The sequence below is a fragment of the Plutella xylostella genome, chromosome 17 (genome assembly GCF_932276165.1).
Source record: "Plutella xylostella chromosome 17, ilPluXylo3.1, whole genome shotgun sequence".
Classification (NCBI taxonomy): Eukaryota; Metazoa; Arthropoda; class Insecta; order Lepidoptera; family Plutellidae; genus Plutella; species Plutella xylostella.
This window is the reverse complement of record NC_063997.1, coordinates 9,409,855-9,431,296: the sequence shown is the minus strand read 5'-3', so window position 1 is coordinate 9,431,296 and position 21,442 is coordinate 9,409,855. Positions and strand designations below refer to the sequence as shown.

Here is a 21,442-nt window from a genome sequence, read left to right as displayed (position 1 = left end):
ATACTAACATTGAGATCTTAACGAGTTGTCCAATCAGAGCGCGAGGCAGATCATTAACTAACAAACTCTATAAAAATGTTTATCATGTCACGACCCCAGCTCAAAGTAGTCTAGACTTAATGTTGAGAAGCGGTGTTTTTTCCACCTTCCAGTACAGTAATAAAACGATCCATCTTCCTTACAATAAATGAGGAGTTACGACCTTTTGTCTCTTAGATGCCGCCGCGGGGTTATTGCCGCTTGACGTGCTAGCCCACCGAGGTATTTACTGCGAAACATGAACCAAAAGGACTTAGTTTTATGGATATTATTACGTTTAATATTCCTTCAGCCGACCTTGCCATTGACATACATATACATACCAGTGTACAAATTTCATTCAGTTTATTTATTTACTCAGATTTCATTAGTGCCATTGCACTTGTAAGGTCGGCGAACAGATTAATATAATATGTCTGAATTTGCGAATATGTTCTGAGAAAATATTAATTGAGAAAATGCCAAATCACTGAACGTGGGTGGGGTAATAACAGTTTATTACACGCAAATTTTTTATTTTCGGTGCGTAAACCTTTTTGTTTTTTGTAAGCTGTTGAATAAAGAATTCCCCGATGAAAAATTTATTAAATTAAGTAGCACGATTCCCATATGCCTATAACAAGTCTGGTTTCTCCGAGGTATTTGCATAAGCTGATTCACTGCATTCTATTTTGCGATAAGGATGTGTAAGAACGCTTTTGTTACCTAAACACCAACTGTTCGAAGAGTAGACTATACAAGTATACATATATTTATAGTATATATTAATAAACCATATATTCAGCCGCATTGTTATGTACTCCATATAACTTTGATACATGTGAACAAAATTTTTGTATGTATGATCATATGAAAAAGAAATTTAAATCCTATCAACTTTTAGGCGGATAAGCTATATTGTTTAACGTCTATAACACCTTTTTCGTATGGTGGACTTCAAAAATACAACGAAATTCTATGATTCTGAGTCATTCTTCTTCATGCCATGCCGTATCGAGACTAATTTAATAATGTAGTCAGGTGTCAAATCAAATAGCAAAAAATACTATTACACAATCAATGAATCATCAATATTTACTGCTATTGATAGCTGAGTTGACTAATTACCTCTTTATAATGGAAAGCAGTATTGATTATGTTTACGCTCTACAGGCTCCACCCATTAGGTATTACTGTAAACAAACATAAGGTGTACAATATCAGAAAGGTCACGGCTCATTTAGTTGAAGTTATTTAAAAATTGCATGTAAGGAACCTTTCCGAGTTATGTATTAACTGTACCTTCTAAATATACGTCCGGCGCACCCTGAGCAGCTTCTGACAACGACTCTGACTGGTCAATTTTACCTAGGTGACAGACCCTGGCTTAGCTATTGTCACCGACACGATAGGAAGAAATTAAATTGTTAGGTTATAGCTGTACTAATTGCCACTTCATCAACGTGCATTCTAATGACGATCCCTTCCTCCACAGACAGTCCAGCACGGGTTCCCGAACCGCGCGTCGGCGCTGGCGTGGGACCCCCTGCTGCGGATCGCCGCCATCGGCACGGCCACCGGCGCGCTCAAGGTGTACGGCCGGCCCGGGGTCGAGCTGTACGGACAACACACCAACCCCGACTCTGCTGTCACACAGATTAAATTTGTCTCTGGTGAGTTTGTCGACGGTTTGTGTAGTCTGAACTTACGGGCACCATCGTATATTATATCCGGCCGTCTTTAGGAACCAGCATGGAACCAGTTGTTCAGCTGTTCCATAAGAGGAAATACAATAAAGTGTATGGATCGGTTGGCCGACGGTTTAGGTAGTCTGTCGAAACAGTGCCACCTTTTCTTATGGATTCTTATTCAACGTGTCCAACTGTCCAACGTGTCGAATCCTTTCCAAAGCATAAAATCGATGACCAACGGTGGAAGGCTGTGTTTTTTATTGTCCAAAAGATCGTGCTTGACTTGCTACGTGAACCAATACAATTAGGTGACACAGCAGTGATCTGGGAATCTCTAGATTAATCTATAACTATGTAATAAGCCTTAAAAAATCTATTAATTGGACGTCAAATTCTATTGTTTGGTAATTTCGTATAGCCATAATTTTCAATGGGACTCCCTGTTGACTACTGGACCGACGATATCAGACACGTATCCCTGAAATGGGAGAGACAGAGTCTATATCTAGCAGTGTAGGTATGCTGCTGCTGTTTCGAAGCATAATTTTTTCCTTCATTCATTCATTCACTATTTCTCACAGTACTTATTCTTCGTTCGTTGCAGGCACGGGCCGCCTAGTGTCCCTCTGCGATGACAACAGCCTGCATCTGTGGGAGATCAACGAGAAGTCCCTCGTGGAGCTCAAGACCCTCACCTTCGAGGGCAAGAACAAGAAGATCAGCGCCGTCTGCATCGAATGTTCTGGAGAGCATCTACTGCTGGGTACAGAGGGAGGGAACATATACGCGCTGGACCTCAACACGTTTAGCATCTCGGAGGATGTTATTTACCAGGATGTTGTTATGCAGAAGTGAGTCGGGTTTCTTTTGTTTTTAGAAATATATTTGGTTGTTGTAATTACCGACTTATCTTTATCCGAACCCGTTGCACGGCGGCATTCTTTATATACAGGCTCGGAACAGTTTTTTTAATGGTTTGGGCTCTTTTGTTCTCATTTAAAGGTGATCAGATGTTACACGTTTACATTTGATTAATGACCACGCAACTGGTTCATAACTTCATTTTTGTTTAGGGTAATAATCATGTTATTTTTATGTGTTCAGTATGGTCAATAAATGATTAGCATTCCTTTATGGCTGCATTTAATTACAGCGGCAATAAAATGACAAAAGCCCCTCTTCTACATCAGAATTCTAAGATAGTAATAAATAAAAAACGATAGTAACTAACGTTATATTTGAAACTAACAAAAATGAAAGCTAAAAAACGGACCCTTTTTACACCTCTATATCTCATTTCCAGCTGCCCAGAAGACTTCAAGGTGAACCCTGGCGCGGTGGAGAGCCTCTGCGAACACCCCAAGGTCCCATCCCGCTTGCTGATTGGCTACAACCGCGGGCTCGTGGTGCTCTGGGATAGGACGGCGGCCGCGCCCACTCACACCTTCGTGTCCAATCAGCAGCTCGAGAGCTTGTGCTGGAATGATGATGGTTGGTGTTTTTGGATATACAGGGTGTTGCAAAAAGGGAATTTCAAAATTCGCGAAAAAAAAATTCATTCTCGATAGTAAAATGTCACGTAACCAACTAAGTTTCTATGGAAAAAAATTTTTTTTTCACGAATTTTGAAATTCAGATTTCAGTTTCGGGCTTAGATATAACATGCTGCACATGCTGGTTTCGGCTTAGTATACCTTTTTTGAAACATCCTGTAGACTTCTTTAATAGAGGTATTGCGTTGTTCTGACGTTTTATTTTAACTTTTACAGGCGAAATTATAACTGTCTATCTAAGGTACTTTTGATCGGGCTTTGAATTTCGTGGCCAATATTTGTCCTACCGATGGATGTGCCCGAAGAGTTAGTGCCGCAATGCAACTCTGCCTGCCCTAAAAGGGCTTACATTAGTTCAAAGTATTTATTTAATAAATCGTAAAATAAAAATTAATTCTACATGACCCCCCTGAGTCCAACCCTTTGGCTTACTATACTCTTTTTAAAAACTCTGTATATGTTACCCTTCTCACTGTCCTAACCAAACCCCCTCCACATTCCAGGCGACCACTTCACATCATCCCACAACGACGGTTCCTACGTGACATGGGAGGCGGGCGGCGCGGGCGAGCGGGCCCTCAAGGAGCCAGTCACGCCGTACGGGCCTTACCCGTGCAAGGCCATCAGCAAGCTGCTCAACAGGACTAGCGTTGACGGGGATCAGATCACTATTTATGCCGGTAAGTGTGCCTGAAATAGCAGAAACGTCTTCCACTTCCAGGTGTTCGATAGAGCGTGACGTCATACGTGTAGCGAGCTTGAATCGCGCAGATTCGCAATCTTGTGTACATACGGGCAGTAGGTATAGTAGCTCTTAGTCCGACTAATCACGATCTAAGTACAGATCCTTATACTTCTTGGTTCCTTTGGGAGGAGCGGTTGAAATGTGTCAAAACGTGTGCTATTCATCTGCAGCAAAGGCGGGCCCCGACTCCCTTATCATTCGATCTAGTGTAACGTGTGTATTAATATGAAATACTGTTCCATTTCAGGTGGCATGCCACGCGCGTCGTACTCTGACAAGTACACGGTGACCGTGCAGCAGGGGGACAAGCACGTCGCCTTCGACTTCACCAGTCGAGTGAGTATGCGTACTGGTTGACTTCTTCCTTTCAGGGCAAGCCAACATGAGATCTGTACAAATCAATGCAATTATTCAATTTACGTTGACTAGACACACTATCCTCTTTGAGATGCCAAGTGAAACGCGGGCGGAATGAGTCAAGACTGTACGGTTATTCTCGGATATTGGATGTTAAATGTCTGTTGTGTGATATATCCATCCGGCCTGGCAATAACCCTCCAGACTTGGAGGAGGTCCATATCCCACAATGGACTGTTTACGGGCTGTTTTAAGCCGCTCTGACGATCGATTACCGTATTGACGCACTGCGACTGCCTATCATTCATTCCCGTCTGCACAGGCGCTGACAGCCACCTTTATCAACTATCAACTCAACTATCTCCCACTGTACTACAAAGTGATTGTGTTCCCCAGGTGATAGACTTCTTCACGACGACGCCGGTGCCCCCTGACGGCGCGCCCGCCCCCGAGCAGCGCCCCGACTCGCCCGCCGCCGTGCTCGCCAGCACCGTCAACCAGACCGCCGCTTACCTGGTAAGGAAATTCACACACTTGACCGCGCACCGCCGCAAAGGGCGGCTTATCAGTGTATGCAAAAATGACAGTTTATATATAAAAAACGGTTACCCGCATACGCTGCCGCCGCCTCACCGCGCGGAAATTTACTACATATGTTAAAATCCGCATACCGCGAGCGGGGTGAGGCAGTGCGTGTGTGAACTTGATATAATAGCTAGCTGTAAGAACAGAGACAAGAGCCAGCGGGCTACGCTGAGCCTTAAAAAGTTTAGCTGTGGAAATTTCGGGATAAAAACTAACCTATATGTCCAGGGTGTCATCTACTTACATACCAGAATCAATAAAAATCTGTTAAGTAGTTTTTGTGTGAAAAGGGTAACAAAGATGGATTGATCAACTAAAAAACTTTCGCATTGGTAATATTAGTAGGATGGATAAGAACGCTGTGGATAGAGTGATTCAAAGACGGTCGTCAATTTAACTCTGTCGTGTTTTCACCATGTGTCCTATTTTGTATACGAGCACAGTCGCACCAAGCATACTAGTATCATGAAAACCCGACTTTGTGCCTAACATCACGACGGAGGTCCCCGATCTTATTCCCTGTCTCCAAAAAACACAACATTTTCATGGATTTTCTCGTCCCCAGGTGGTGCTAGCAGAAGAAGAGTTAGTAGTGATCGACCTGCGCGACTCCGCCTGGCGTCCCGTGAAACTTCCCTATCTGGTGTCCATACACGCGTCCGCCGTCACCACCGCGCAGCTAGTCGACAATGTCGCCCCGCACCTCACTGACAATATTATTGCTGCAGGTTCGTACTCAATCACTTCGGGGTCACCAGTAAAGATAAAGATAAAAGCTCTTTATTCGGTGTCTAGCACCACACACCAAAAATAGTAATGACATAAGTACACAAAAAAATAAAATAAAAAATGAAATTAAAAGTGAAACAAACAAACATTGAGTATGAATGGTCTGGAGACGAAATAGGCAGACGTTCCCCTCTGCCGGTGTAGTGGGCCAGAAAGGCCCACCGATTCATAAAAACTAGTTGCAGTCTCAATTTTCACTAGACTCAATCTAGTTAGCAAAGCGTTCGTTTCATTGAAAAATACTAAAATGACAGCTTAATTTCATACAATATTCGGATTTCCGGATTTGTTCATAGATTTGATCGCCTTCGGTCGTGGTTTATTGTTATTAGCCGTTGCCTAGCAAACAATGTCAAAAAAATGCAATAGTGATGGTATGTATTTAAATATGTATTTATCGACATAAAAGGTCATAGTTGGAAAGTTCCGTAGTAGTAGCTGAAGTTAAGCAGCACATGGCACGGTCAGCTATTGGATAGGTGACCGATTTCAAATGGTTTTTTTTCTGGACGCTTCCGTGCTTCGGACGGTCCCGGTTGCTGCTTCGACAGCAGTCGTTAAGCCTAGTCAATCGGGCAACTTGGAAACATTTGACAGTCATACATTACACTTACCCGGCAACTTCAGTCATTGTACTCATCAAAAACAGCGATACGGCTCGCGACCTATCACGTGAGTACAAATGTAGTACCAAAAAACGACTTAATATATGTGCGTCATTTATTTGTTACTTAGGTATTCGTTTTAGGATAAGTTGGTTATTTAAATAAAGGCTTCGTTTAAAAATCATTCATAATTTAACTAATTTAAATTAGTATATCCAACCCATGTTCTCAAATTCATCGATAACACTTATCGATAAATGTTACATCCATTGGCAAGAAAGCTGAAGACACTCTGTTCATTATTAAATGTCACTTCAGGTAACCCTTATTGCTGGGAATTAAAACTCATAATGACATGTCGAATGGGACATAATCATGGTAAACGGTAAAATTTCCCCTGCAAAAATTGGCACACTTTTTTGTATCAAGAAAGATCGCTATGGCGCTTCCCGAGGGTACACCCGAGTCCGCGTTGTTCTATGCAAACAAAAGAACATTAAGAATAATTAAAAAACATAATGTTGGTCAGTATGGAGAATTAAGGGGATCCTCCAACTGCTGCCCAACGGTTAGCGTTGGAAATTTGTATTTATTGTAAGTTGAGTGTAAGTATTTTAGCGGTATGATTGGACACCGGCATGCGATGAATGCGCCAACCTTTACTCGTTTAACAGCCTTATTATGAGTTATTACAGGGTAACTAATTGTCGGGGCAACTCTACTTTATGCGTCACCGCATTGCTATAAATCATAAACTCTCTCAACAGGCGACCAACAAACAGCAAACCTTTACTCCGACGCGGCCTGGCCCATATCCGGCGGCACAGTGGACGAAGAAACCTCCACAGAGGAGGAAGGAGGCCGCCAGTTGTTGCTGACGGGGCACGAGGACGGGTCTGTGAGGTTCTGGGACGTCACCGGCGTGGCTATGACGCCACTCTACAAGTACACCACCGCTCAGCTTTTCAGGTACGTCTTTTGACTTTTGAATTTGGTTGGGTTATAAGAGGTTGAGGTGGCAAAGTAGAAAGTATGTTTGGTTGGTTAGGTTTTTATGGTGGTTTGTGGTTTATGCAATATTCTTTGGCTTATGTATTACGATGTCTTCAATGATTTCGTGGTATCATGTTTTTAATACCCAGGCTCTATTTACGTTTATATCCCACAGTTCCTAAATGAAAGAGTTGCTAATTCAAAAGTATCCCAGTACATTATACCTTTATCCAAATACAAAATATGAACATGTATAATGTTTGCAGTTTCGACGATTTTAAGACCTACGCAGCATCAAAACGGTAACTGAATTGTGTTGAGCTAGATCTTGCTAATGTGTCTTGTCTTTACGAAATATATCGAACTTCTAAAAACTAACCGAGTATTCTATCAGCACCAAATGCTAAGTCATAATGATGTATGTACTTATTTATTTACACCACAGCCAAAATAACTGAGCATATATAACAATAATGTAAATAAAGCTTATCTATAATTTCACTAAAATGCTTCGAAAACTAAGTTGTATTATGTATTGTTTATATACTTGTACTATTGCCAGAACTATTTATTATTGTTATAATTTTATTTGAATGGCCTAATCATTGTAAAAAAAAATATCTGTGCTATGTGTGTTAATTTATAAATATCAAATGAATAAACCAAGCTAATATAATTAATAATCCTTTTTGCTTTTCGCTTCCTACATGCGAAGTGGCCTGAAAAGAACTACTCCGAGGTAAACTAAAAACATAAAATGAGTGCACTAAATTAAGGGCCCGTACAGGGTGACGTGCCGCGCCAATTTTGGGTTTTCAATGCTCTTCACACAGCACACGCAGTGACACGCACACATGTAAGTTTGCACAGTGGGTCGATAAACTTTTACTCGCCAACTTTATTGACAATTATGTTCAAGTACATTTTGGGTGATTTTAGGGTAAGTAAGTATAATTCTTACTTACACTGGTAGGCACCAGGAAAGAGTAGAAATTAATAGGGGTGCCACTTTACTCTATACTCGGAACCCGATTAGCTTTCTCAAACAAATGTGGTATTTACTTGTAGAAAGGTAACTAAAAGTATTAAAGTGTAGATAATAAGTTTCGGACATCCTCCAGCCAACTGAACCCCGACGACAAAGCAAAGTAAATACATAGTGTCGCAAAAGGGCTATACTAAGCCAAAAGGGGATGACTCAAGGGGTCATTCTGAACAACTTTTGTTCTACGAGATTTGCAAATTCGCGAAAAAAAATATTCGTTTTCCATGGTAAAAAGTCACATGTCCAACAAAGTTTCTATGAAAAAGGTTTTTTTTTGTTAATTTCCAAAACTCGTAGAGCAAAAGTTCAGAATGACCCCCTGTCTTACTCCTTTTTACCCGACTGCCGAAGGAGGAGGGTAATGTTTTTTGATTGTATGTATGTATATATGTATGTTTGTCTGTTTCTTTGTTCCCTCCTGTAGCCTAAACGGCTTGATAGATTTTGATGTATGAGGTATTGTTAGAAGCGTATTGATGGCGCGATGGTTATAGGCTATGTGACGTTCCATTAAAATGTACATAGCGCCCTCTAGAGGACATAACGTGATGATCGAAAAAATAATAATTCAACTTTGTCGTGTAAGGTATCAAATGAAAGGGCTTGATTTTCACATTACAAAAATATGCATATTGAAGGTATTTAAATAACAACACCAAAATTATTGAAATTATAAATGATCATGAACTACTGACGTAAAATTTCATAAAATAAAAACAACTAAAAAGTTACAAATAAAAAAATACAATTATAAACAAACGAAAAACCCGACTGTACGCTAAAAACATGAAAACAAGTCCCAATCAGTGGCGGCTGCACCTCAAGTGCGGCCGTGCAACGCACTACCATTTAAAAACCTTCTAAATATGTACCTTCCTTCTTCCTATACCATACTAGGTACGTGTAAAAAAAAAACACAAAAAATACCAATATAACAACCGTAATACCTACCCTAAACAGAAATTACATAAATCTGATTATCGTTACGAGTTAAATTAAATCGAGCTGGCCTATTTTGATTTCTACTGCGTTAGAATTAGATCCTATTTTTGCTTGAACAAAAACGGCCTCGTGCGCTCGGATTGTCGCACGGAGCGAGCTCCTACATGTAGTATGAAACAGGATGGAAATCGCCCAGCGCGTGAGACGGAAGATGCTCAGTACAAACTGTATGCAGTTCTAGGATAAATTCGTGCGCCGCACGCGACCGGAAATTGCCGAAATAATACGAATGACGCCACAGGACTCGGGAGTCGGGAGGCGCGGGCGGTGGCCTTGACCGGTGGCGTGACGACGATGCACTTGTCATTGTCAGTTTCACCTTTCGCGCGCGATCATACGTAATTAATAACTAAGAAAGTAGTAAAGATTTCGTGAGTGTGTGTGTGTGTGAGTGAAAATGAGTGCAAAATACAATATTGACTTCATAAAAAGCAATAGGGCATTGCAAAATAGACTGGACATAATCTGCTGGGCCGCCTCGGCCTTTAGTGCAAAACAAAAAATGAAACTTATAAGTACCTACCTGAATTTTCAAAAGTGAAATGTTCAATAAAAAGAAATGGTTATGTGGATGTGAGAGACTAAATGCTTTATTTTGCTTTCCGTGTGTTGTTTTCGTTTCGGCGGAGAAGCTATTTCGCGTCAATAAATAAGGTAAAATATACTTATAATTTTTTTACTTCTAATTGTAATAGTTAATCAATTTCTCTCCAAAAAAATACTAAACCCATAAAGTGCACCACCGGGTATCTGAGGCACCAGCCGCCACTGGTCCCAATGTTAATGGAAAGTATCGCAGGCGGGGACCAACTTGACCGCCACTCAAGGCCGTTTTCTAAGTAACATTCAGCTAAATGGTGAACCCTCTGCTGGTATAATTTGTTTATATACCGCTTTTTCAATACCTGTAAGTACATTTTTTGGCAGCATAATATTTTTACTTAATTTTAGGGTTTCGAACGCGAAAAGAAAAAAAGCAACCGTTATAGGATCTCTTTGTTGTCCGTCTGTCTGACTGACTGTCAGTCACCGCCCTTTTTCTCAGAAACGGGTAAAGATATCAAGCTTATATTTCGCATAGATGGGGAGTACCCCAAAAAAAATATTATGGTACTCCCTGTCCCACACAAGTAAATTGGGGCTTATATTTTTTCCAGTTATTTTGATGTGTATCCTTTTTTTTTCTTTGTTGTTTTGTATAAGTATGTGTTTCTTTTCTTTAAATCTGTATTTTTTTGTTGTTGATGTCTATGTGTCGAAAAAATGTATCTTTATCTTCAAATCACGCCATCTATCGTTTGTTTTTTTTGTGGCTACTGTCTATAGAAGAAATTCCGTCATTGACAATTTTACGTTACGAATTTATTTTTATTTTTACATTTTCGTGGAGAATCAACAGCATTTTGTTAATAAATAATTATTACTTATGAACACATAACAACTTGATGCCATTAACAGAATGAACTAAGTAAACCCAGTAAACCTAACACATCCAGAGGAAAAACAAAATCTCTTTCTCTCTCTCTGAAAAACATACTTAATAGCCCAAACTCGATGCTTTTAGCTATTAACATCTTTGAAATAAAATTGAGCCACCACCGTGTTACTGCCCTCATCAGATCCTCACGAGACCATACCTCAACCAGCACCAAGAGACTGTATTTTTGATCCCTAACCTAATGTTCGTGCGTATTCAAATTCAAATTCAAATTCATTTATTGCAAGTCACATTGTGGAATTAGGTGGTAATGAGTTCATTAGTTACAAATGTGACACCCTGTAAGGGCGCAGCAACCAGAGGGGCTTAAAATTACTTAAGTACCTACTTATCTCATAACATGCATTATATTTTGAATAAGGTAATAACAATTTTTATAAATAGCTATACAAATTAACAATAGTCATCAAAAAATTATAATATCATAATAAATTATTAAAATCTTAAATAATATTGATAAGCACTACTAAATAATGATATAAATATACATTGAATTATTATAGTTAAAAAATAAAAATTAAAAATATCATCTATTAATCAAATTAACATTAAATTAAGAAGAGACTATTTAATAAATTACGACTACTTATGATTCACCATTATCATCAAAAAATTCTGTTATTGTATAGTAGCTCTTTTCAATTAGGTATCGCTTTAAGGACTTTATGAATACTTCGTACGTTTTTGAATTTTTAATTACGTTTGGTATTGAATTATAAATCTTGATAGCCATAGAGTGGGGCCCAGTTGTATACATCTTTAATTTTGAGAAGGTAGTTTTTAGTTTATTTTGGTATCTGTTATTTCTTCTAGATAACTTGATTGGGGAGTATAGGTTTGATTGTTTTTTAATAAATTTACATGATTCTAGTATATAGATTGACGTGAGCGTAAGAATACCATATTTTATAAAATAAGGCTTACAAGAATCCATTTGGTCTATATTAGCTAAGATTCTAATATATTTCTTTTGTAGTGTGAATACATCTTTTATATTTGTAGAGTTTCCCCATAAAATTATACCATATGAAAGTCTAGAGTGAGCGTAAGCGTAATATGATGCGAGAGCTGCTTTGAAATTCGTAACTTTTTTTAAATGGAATAGTGCATAGGTAAACGACGATAACTTTTTTGATAAGTTTTCAATATGTGTTTTCCAGTTTAAATTTTGATCTAGGTCAATACCTAATAGCTTAGCTGTCTCAACGGTTTTGATATGCGCGTTTTTATATTTATACTTTAGTTCTAAAGGTTTTCTTTGGTGTGGGCCGAATTGTATTAAACTTGTTTTGGAAAAATTAAGTGTAAGGTTGTGGTCGTCAAGCCACTCCGTTATCATATCTAGGGTCTCATCTAGTTTAATCTTTAGCTCTCCGACTTCCGAGCAAGTAAGTAAAATGGAAATGTCATCCGCAAATAAGATGCATTGTTTATTTAATACAGCTGTCAGGTCATTTATGTAAATTATAAATAATATACATCCGAGGACGCTACCTTGCGGGATAGAGCCAGTGACCGGGATAAGATCTGATCTAATTTGCTCTATTTTTCCCGTCCTGTAGTCAGCAACTTCAACTTCGACATACTGGTGTCTTCGCTCAAGATAAGACGCAAACCATTTATAAGCCACTCCGCGAATCCCGGTCCCGTTAAGTTTGCTCAGTAAAATTTCATGATTGACTCTATCATATGCCTTGCTCATATCTAGTAAGAGTCCTACTGCGTATTTTTTGTTATTTATTGAGTCTAATATCATTTGTACATATTTATAAACAGCTAATATTGTTGACCTGTTTTTCCTAAAACCGTACTGTTGGTTACAAAATATATTGAATTTTTCATAGAAGGAGTAGAGTCGTACCACCATCGCAGTCTCAAAGATCTTTGATGATGTAGTTAGCTGGGCAATGGGGCGGTAGTTGTTAGGGTCTGTTTTAGCTTCCTTTTTATAGATAGGTTTAACTAATGCTGTTTTAAGTGCTTCGGGAAAAACACCCTCGATAAAAGATTGGTTTATTAGATAAGTGTATGGGATAGTTAGTTCAGCTGCGCATTTTTTTATTAATGTCGGTGGAATTTCATCTATACCTGAGCTACTTTTATTTTTGAGGTTTTTTATAATTGTATGGACTTCTTTTGGATCAACTGGATGAAGGAAAAAGGTATTTTCTATTATATTTACGGGTTTAGTTTTATTTTTAGTTTGTGGAGAGATCGGTTTTGAATTTCCTACCGATGTAAAGAAATCATTAAAAGTATTAGCAATTGTTTTTGGGCTTTCCACTAAAGTATTATTTATTTTAAGTTGAATATTGTTTTTAATTGAAGAAGGCATCTTGTTAGTTGTATTTTTTATTATTTGCCACATGATTTGAGTTTTATTTTCCTGTTTATTAAATTTTCGTATGTTATATAGTTTTTTCGATTTCTTTGCTACTTTTTTAAGTATTTTTGAATAGGTTTTGTAGTGCTCCTGTAAAACGGTACTTTTCGTTTGAGAGGCTAGTATTTTTAGTAATCTTTTATTCTTGCAAGATATCTTTAGTCCTTTTGTTAGGTAGGTTTTTTTTGATTTGGTATAGATTTTTATCTGTGTTCGCGGTATACATAAATCAAGAATTTTCTGTAGAGTTTCAATGAATGAATTATAGTTTTCATTTACTGAATTATTAGGTCTTATTTTTTCTTCCCAGTTTATAGCTAAGAGTTCGTTTTTGAATTTATTTATATTTTTTTCAGAGAAAATTCGACGATTTACATAAAAGTATGATATGCGTGGTTGCTCTATAGGCATCGTAAACATAACTCCTTTATGATCTGAAAACCCTAATTCTTTTACATCGGTGAAACAGTCCTTATCATTGAAATTTATAAACAATAAGTCAAGGCATGTAGAGGTAGAAGAAGTTATTGTCATCACTTAGATCCATTCGCTATATTCCTGCTCCTCATCAGACCTTTACGAGACTGTAATATCACGAGAATATTGCACACTATCTAATTTAATTTAATGTATTGAATATACTGGAAGAATTATGCTTCCTCAATTTCAAATGCATGGTAGTAAGCCGAGGACCACAGCCAAACTCCTCCATTAACATTGAAGGTACAGACCTTGAAAGAGTGAGCCGATACAAATACCTGGGTGTTATAGTCAACGACAAAGGAGATCACAGTCTCGAAATTAAATGCCGAATCGAACAAGCTCGTAGCGCCTTCCGAAAAATGGAAAAAGTCCTCTGTGACCGTAACCTGAACCTCAATCTACGCACGCGTATAGCAAAATGCTACGTATTCTCCGTCCTTCTATATGGAGCTGAAGCCTGGACACTCACCGAGAGAATGGCCAAGCGCCTTGAAGCGTTTGAGATGTGGGTTTACCGGAGAATGCTCAAAATATCGTGGGTCCAGAAGGTTCGGAATGTAACAGTCCTTCAAAGATTAAATAAAAAAGGCACAGAGGTACTGAATACCGTAAAAAGACGCAAGCTGGAATACTTCGGCCACATAATGCGAAACCCCAAGTACGAACTCCTCCAAGTAATAACACAGGGGAAAATACAAGGCAGGAGGAGGCCTGGGCGGCCAATGACATCATGGCTGCAAAATCTACGCCAGTGGTTCCAGCTGAGCACAGGAGAATTGTTCCGTGCGGCGGCCTCCAAGACGGAAATCAGCAGGATGATTGCCAACCTTCGATAGGAGACGGCACCAGAAGAAGAAGAAGAAGAATTTCAAATCAAATTATGTTGGTGTCATAAAAGTTGAAAAAGTGCAATGACAACCAATGTGCAGTGATTTTGTATCTGTACACGATAAGATCGCGAGCTGTCAGTGCTGCCTAAACCGACGTGACCCTTCTTTGGAGGCCAGCGGCCAACTGAGTCAAACGTCACTTGTGTTTATGATTTTATAACACAGAAAGCCGCCATAGATATTTGTATGAAGATTTGAGGGAAAAAAATTGCTCAAGTTTGGGATTAATTTACACAAAATAAGTGTGTGTTTATTAAAAAACAAGGTATTTAGCGCCTAGTCCAAGCCTTTAACTTTATAATATGATAAAAATCATATGAAAATTCTTTATAATTACGACACAGTTGTTACAATACGGGAGTGTGATTGACTGGTTTTTCTTGATATTCTGAAATTAATTTACAGTTATCCATAATCATTTACTTAAATTCGAATGATTCAGCACCTAGCTAGACTCTTCAACTACCTGTGTGATTTTTTTCAAGGCTGTAGAGCATCATTTACTACATAATTCTATGACAATGCCAACCCTCGATTCCCTATTGCAGACCCTTAATATAATTATAAGTATTTAAAAGACATAATTTATTATTTCCTCTTGAAATAGTGTCTTTAACTTTTATTCTGTAGCTATCATAGTCTATAATAATTTAATAATCTATCACTTTGCTATTTAGTTTCTTATAGAAGTTTCATTGCTATATTTTTTTATGCTAAGGTCTAAAAAATAATATTAATAAAAAAATTACAGGTACAGTTCTCCCATATTAATAATGCGCATGCAAATCTTCGCAAACTGTCGTATTCCCGGAAACACCCGAATCTTTGAATCGTAAGAGCACTTGCATTTTGATCCTTGTTCGAAAGAAATAGTAGTCAATATCATGTGACACATAATCGAAAACAATTTGGGCGGTCGGTGGCTGTCACCGATCAGTCAAGGGTCTCAAGGTCAAGATCAATATTACTTTTGTGGAATTATAAAGAGCTGCAATTACACATCGTTCTTGTTATTTTTTTCAAATGTGAATTTAATTTCAACTTTAATTATTTTTGACGATGCCATATTATGAGGCACATTTAAGAATAAAATATACGTCACATTGATAGACTTCACTTTGCCAATAAAGCCACACCCAAAAGACCAAGTTTGTAATTGTAATATTATTGTGAATGATCAGCGCTGTAAATACTTTTGAACTGAGATTTTATTTTTTTAATATAAACCTGTGTTTGAAATCCATTTCTCCTTATAATATAAACCTTGTGTTATTCAAACCTTCTTTCATCCATCTTTACATCAGCTTCAGTAAGACACTTGAAAAGTAGGTACCTACTGTAACATTTTCGAAGTAAATTTTAATATTATGGAATATTATGAATTATTGAATCAAATTTCGTTACTGATAAATCAATTATCTCTTTTAGCACCAATTACATAATTCTACTAAAATTTAATGAAGAAAATGCACTGAACCACTCTAAATACATAATAGTTTTCTAACGCTCGGGAATACGAACGTTGCCGAACAATGACGAAGATTTCTATGTGCAGTATCAATTTTGGGGAACTGTACTTTATATTGTTTCAATAGAAAATAGTTTTTTTTATAAACAAATTTCAAAAAGTAACAAAACCAAAATCCTTCTCTATAATATTTAAATACACACTACTCCTGCAAATCCTGTTTAATCCACAAACTATTGGACTGTAAGACTATTCGTGATTTGCCTTCACCAGCTTACATGTAAACATATATCATAAATTATCTAATAATAATAAAATTTGTCTTTGCAGCGGTGAAGAGATAGCGGAGAACACAGAGCAGAACGACGAGGAAGAATGGCCGCCGTTCAAGCGAGTCGGCACCTTCGACCCCTACAGCGACGACCCCAGGCTCGCTGTCAAGAGAGTAAGATTTTTATATGTAGTTTTTGTGGTCCAGCTATCGTGTCACGAAATGTAGCCTAAGTAGGAAACATTTTATCACTTAAAAGTAAATAAAATAGGCAGCTGAAACTAATTAATGGATTACCTTTTACCTTCCATGACATTATTCACCGAAAGTATTAGTTCTTATAGTTGAAAAAGTATTAGTAAAAGCGGTAGAGTTAGCTGAAATTCACTCCCTTTTGAGTAGCTTTCGGCTTATTTTAGTACTTTTGCAATATTCTGTATAGTAATTGCATTGCCAAGAGTATGGTTGGGTCTAACATCATAACGTCTCTCCACTCTAGGTGATCCTGTGTCCTCTGACGGGCATGCTGACGATCGGCGGCGCGGCCGGCCAGATCATCGTGGCCAGCCTCAAGACCAGCGCCAACACCGCTGAGGTCAAGGTCAGTACTTGGCAGTGCCTACCGAGGGCTGCTTTTGACGATATACGAAGTTTCAGTGCGCTGCTGCGCGAACCGTGATGCTATTTCGTCGCAACTTTCCGCCTTCTTGGCAGCTCTAGCATTAGCAATGGCACCCATTTTTAACTTTTCCCGTAAAAACTTGAATGAAATTTTACGTCATGAACGTGACCATGTTACGACAGCATATAAATCTGAGCATCTAAACTACAGTATATTATAATTGATCTTGTTATCTACAGACTCTCTCAGTGAACATCGTGTCGGACCGCGACGGGTTCGTGTGGAAGGGGCACGACCAGCTGACGCTGCGGCCCGGCCCCTACTCCTTCCAGCAGGGCTACCATGTAAGTACTGCGGTTCATGTAGCTTGACCGAAATGAGGAACACTATAATAATATTGCCTTGTACAATCCGATTCACGTAGCTTGACCAATATCGTCATTAGCCGCTCGTGAGACGAATACAGTGGATGTTTCCGTTGTAATTTATTCATGTTGTTGTGCTGTTGGCTGAAGAAACAAGCCCATTACAGCTTAGATAGATAGATAGTGTCCGACTTTGCAACGGGTAAAAGGTGGAAGATTATAATATTCCGTAACTAAATGAAAAACCGAATAATTGTTAACCTAACAAACTTGTCCTGGTTTTGGCACTTGTTCTTTTGTAAAGTTAGCTTTTCTATCCGGTTGTAACAAATCCCTCTAAACCGTCCCATCCACCCGCAGGTAACATCAGTGACCCAGCTCGTCCCACCGGCCGCCGTCACGTCGCTAGCCGCGGCGTGGGAGTGGGGGCTCGTGTGCGCCGGCACCGCGCACGGCCTGGCGCTCACTGATGCGACGAGGGCTACCGCGTTGACGCACTTGTGTACGCTGCAGCATGGTGAGTGGGTTTAGATTGTATTGTCAACGGATTTTCTCGATGTCTATTAGTTTAGATTAAAGGCAACCAAGAACGCAAGCTCACGAACGCCTGGTTGACAGAAAAAAATAGGCGATCCCTTTACATTACGTTTATATGTGCTGAGACTGAGAGGCTATAGCGAGAGATTTCATGCATCTACAGCATGCTGGTGATAGGGGCTACATTTAATTGTGATAAGCACCGGTATCATGGCGCTTACCGACCCGACTCGAGCCACGGCCCTCGCACATTTGCACTGTACAACTCATGCATTAGTACAGTCTTGCATTAGAATCTGATAATTATTGTGTTCGGGTTCCCCTGACTTATTCACTGTTGTGTACCCGCCACTAGTAATCAATTTCTCCAATAATTATTTCTACAATATTTACCTACCCGACAGACCACAGCGGCGCGGGCGACACGCCGATCTCGCGGCGCAAGTCGTTCAAGAAGTCTTTACGCGAGTCGTTCCGGCGCCTGCGCAAGGGCCGCTCGCAGCGCCGCGCCACCACCGCCGCCAGCCCCACCTCGCCCACACAGGTTAGTGTAATGTGTGCAGATGTGAATTTTGAAGACCTACCGTAGTCAGTGCTGGGTTAGTGTAATATGTGCGGGTTCGACTCCGACGCCTGCGCAAGGGCCGCTCGCAGCGCCGCGCCGCCACCGCCGCCAGCCCCACCTCGCCCACGCAGGTTAGTGTAATATGTGCAGGTGTGGATTTTGAAAACCTACCGTAGTCAGTGCTGAGTCACTGTTATATGTTATATGTGCGGGTATGATTCCGACGCCTTCGCAAGGGCCGCGCCACCACCGCCGCCAGCCCCACCTCGCCCACGCAGTAACCTGCGTGTGTAGACGAGTGTAATATGTGACGGTGTGAATTTTGAAAACCTACGGTAGTCAGTGCTGAGACTGCTGAGTCCGTATAATATGTGCGGGCTTGACTCCGACACCTGCGCAAGACCGCTCTAAGCGGCTCGCCACCACCGCCAAGGATCAGTGTAGATGAGTGTAATATGTGCTGATTTGAATTCTGCACACCTAACCTTTAGTGATGCCTTAGTAGACCGCTAACAGCAAACCTAGGGGTTTATTGTAAATAAATAATAAATACAGGTCTTGCCACATTTAAAGTGGTTATAATCGAGGATATAGCCACCTGAAAAAGCATGTCACCATGTCAGTCGGAAAGACAATCTTCGATACAATAACTTTTTGTTTTATTCGGTTGACATAACACTTCAATAACATTCGACTTTAACAAAACGCCGCTATAGGTACATACTTATGCCTAAAGTCCACAAGTATAAACATTATTATTTCCTTCCAGCCCCCGAAGAAGCCGCTGGACAAGCCCCTGGAAGACGCGGACGTGAAGCCCGTGGAGCGCGCTATAGAGGCGAGGTCCACCGACGACGCGTTCGGCTCCATGGTGCGCTGTCTCTACTTCGCTCGCACGTTCCTCGTCAACTGTAAGTGTGACAGAGACAGCTGTAGTTAGGTATACAGTTTGTTGCAAAAATAGCAAGCCGAAACCTGCATGTGCGGCATGCTATATCTAAGCCCGAACATGAAATCTGAATTTCGAAATTGGCGAAAAAAAATACATTTTCTATTGAAACTTTCTTGGTCAGTGGTCACGTGACTTTTTACTATAGAGTTCTTTACCCAAAAATGTTCTACGATTTTTTCTTACGGTTTTTATCTTTCCGTATCACCACGCGCTTTCTTTGCCCCAGACTTAATACTTTTTTTTTACGTTTATTATCTTTCCGTACCCCCAGCGCAAACAGCCTGTAAGAGATCGCTCTCAGCGATAAGGCCGCCTATTTTTCATTGATTCTAGTCTATAAGTATGTTTTTGTATGTCTGATTTATGGGGTGTTCAATAAATTAATATTCTATTCTACCCGCAGCGCAAACAGCGACCCCAACCCTCTGGGCGGGCACGAACAACGGCGGCGTGTACGCGTTCACGATCGCCGTGCCCAACACCAACAAGCGGAAAGACGAGTCGCCGACCTGCCAGCTCGCCAAGGAGATCCAGCTGAAGCACCGAGCCCCGGTCATAGGCATCACCGTGCTGGACCCCGACCCTAGCGACGTGAGAATAGAATTTAATACTGCTTTATTTATTAATTTAACAGAACAAGATTTTAGAATTAATTAAATTAAAAAAATGAGGATATTACTCAATAGGCTTTATCTTGTAATGTACTCACTAAACCGCATTATAAGACAGCGGTTGAAGCGCGACAGAAGAATAATTTGTAATGGCGTCTCCAAGAGAACCTAAAACGTTTTATAAGTGGACAGTAATTGGTAACAATTTTTTCATGAAAAGTTGGTTTTCTTGTTAATACCGATTATCGTTGTTCGTGCGGTTTAGATCGCCATTCGACGCTGTCCCGACTCGACGATAATCTTCCTGAAAAGCAGGATTTTTCTGAAGACAAACAGTCTCTAAAACTTTACCACAAATAGGTAACTTAAAGTTGCACATTTCCCCCGTCAGATGGAGCGCGGCACGGCGCCGCTGCCGGAGGCAGGCGCGCCGCGCGTGCTCATCACCTCGGAGGAGCAGTTCAAGATCTTCACGCTGCCCTCGCTCAAGCCGCACAACAAGTACAAGCTCACCGCCCATGAGGGCGCCAGGGTTGGTGACAACTTTTATTTATTTATTACATAAGAGCGAGTCCACATTGCGATGCGGTTTTGTATTTCATTTGTGTCATGACTCCTGAGAAATATATGGAAAACAACGCTAGGCCAACGTATTTCGACAACATTAAACATTATTCATAATGAAAAGCACAGCGGGATAGTTGCTTATTTCATTCAGAGACTAGTTTTGGCGCTTGGCGGTAGCGAGGGAGCTAATCAGTTGAACGAATTCAATTAGCAATATACCCCTTTGATAACAATGTTCTTTCCAAGTTTTTTAAATGATCCGGAGGGTATATCCGTCAGGTCAATATACTGGTGTCTGGCGAAACATTAGCATGCATCATATAATTTGAAACGGAAGAGTGTTTTGGACATTATAAAATGTATGAGTATTATTTAACATAATATTCTAGCAAATAAAATATCTTTATCTTTTATAACCATCAGGTTTCTATCTGTTTCATCAATACTCACCCCCCTCCCCCCCGCAGGTCCGGCGCACCTCCTACTCGTGGTTCTCGTGCGGCCCCGCCTCATCGCGCCACCGCGAGTGGTGCGTGCTGTGCCTCACCAACCTCGGCGACTGCCTGGTGCTGAGCCCCGACCTGCGCCGCCAGCTCAACGCCGCCGCCGTGCGCAAGGAGGACATCAAGTGAGGATATTTACTGACAAAAAGACATTTTTCGAACGGAGAGTAGCTTATAGTGACTGGTTTTATATACAGAATGGACGTTGCTGCATATTAGCTAGTTTCCCGTGGGATTTCCGGGATAAAAATTAGCTTATATGCTACGCTATAAAATTGCGGCCGTTCAAAATCGGGATTAAAAGTTGCTTATGAGCTATTACAGGGAATCAGCTGCCGGCATTC

At 40.1% G+C, this 21,442-nt stretch overlaps 1 protein-coding gene across 6 annotated transcripts in view; it reads left to right on the top strand.

Annotated features, from left to right (window-relative positions):
- LOC105395138 (lethal(2) giant larvae protein) overlaps positions 1-21,442 on the top strand; it is a 45,230-nt gene that overhangs the window by 18,541 nt on the left and 5,247 nt on the right. For 5 of the 6 annotated variants that reach the window (XM_048627021.1, XM_048627023.1, XM_048627025.1 and 2 more), the window contains exons 3-20: positions 1,514-1,691; positions 2,314-2,560; positions 3,013-3,200; positions 3,766-3,942; positions 4,255-4,343; positions 4,761-4,880; positions 5,515-5,677; positions 7,111-7,312; positions 7,603-7,638; positions 16,436-16,550; positions 16,876-16,977; positions 17,238-17,342; positions 17,724-17,880; positions 18,305-18,444; positions 19,235-19,376; positions 19,821-20,008; positions 20,420-20,560; positions 21,063-21,223. In XM_048627021.1, the coding sequence (XP_048482978.1) occupies positions 1,514-1,691; positions 2,314-2,560; positions 3,013-3,200; positions 3,766-3,942; positions 4,255-4,343; positions 4,761-4,880; positions 5,515-5,677; positions 7,111-7,312; positions 7,603-7,638; positions 16,436-16,550; positions 16,876-16,977; positions 17,238-17,342; positions 17,724-17,880; positions 18,305-18,444; positions 19,235-19,376; positions 19,821-20,008; positions 20,420-20,560; positions 21,063-21,223 (2,651 nt within the window). The remainder of the gene's footprint in view (positions 1-1,513; positions 1,692-2,313; positions 2,561-3,012; positions 3,201-3,765; positions 3,943-4,254; positions 4,344-4,760; positions 4,881-5,514; positions 5,678-7,110; positions 7,313-7,602; positions 7,639-16,435; positions 16,551-16,875; positions 16,978-17,237; positions 17,343-17,723; positions 17,881-18,304; positions 18,445-19,234; positions 19,377-19,820; positions 20,009-20,419; positions 20,561-21,062; positions 21,224-21,442) is intronic. The other variant, XM_048627022.1, reaches the window with a different exon arrangement.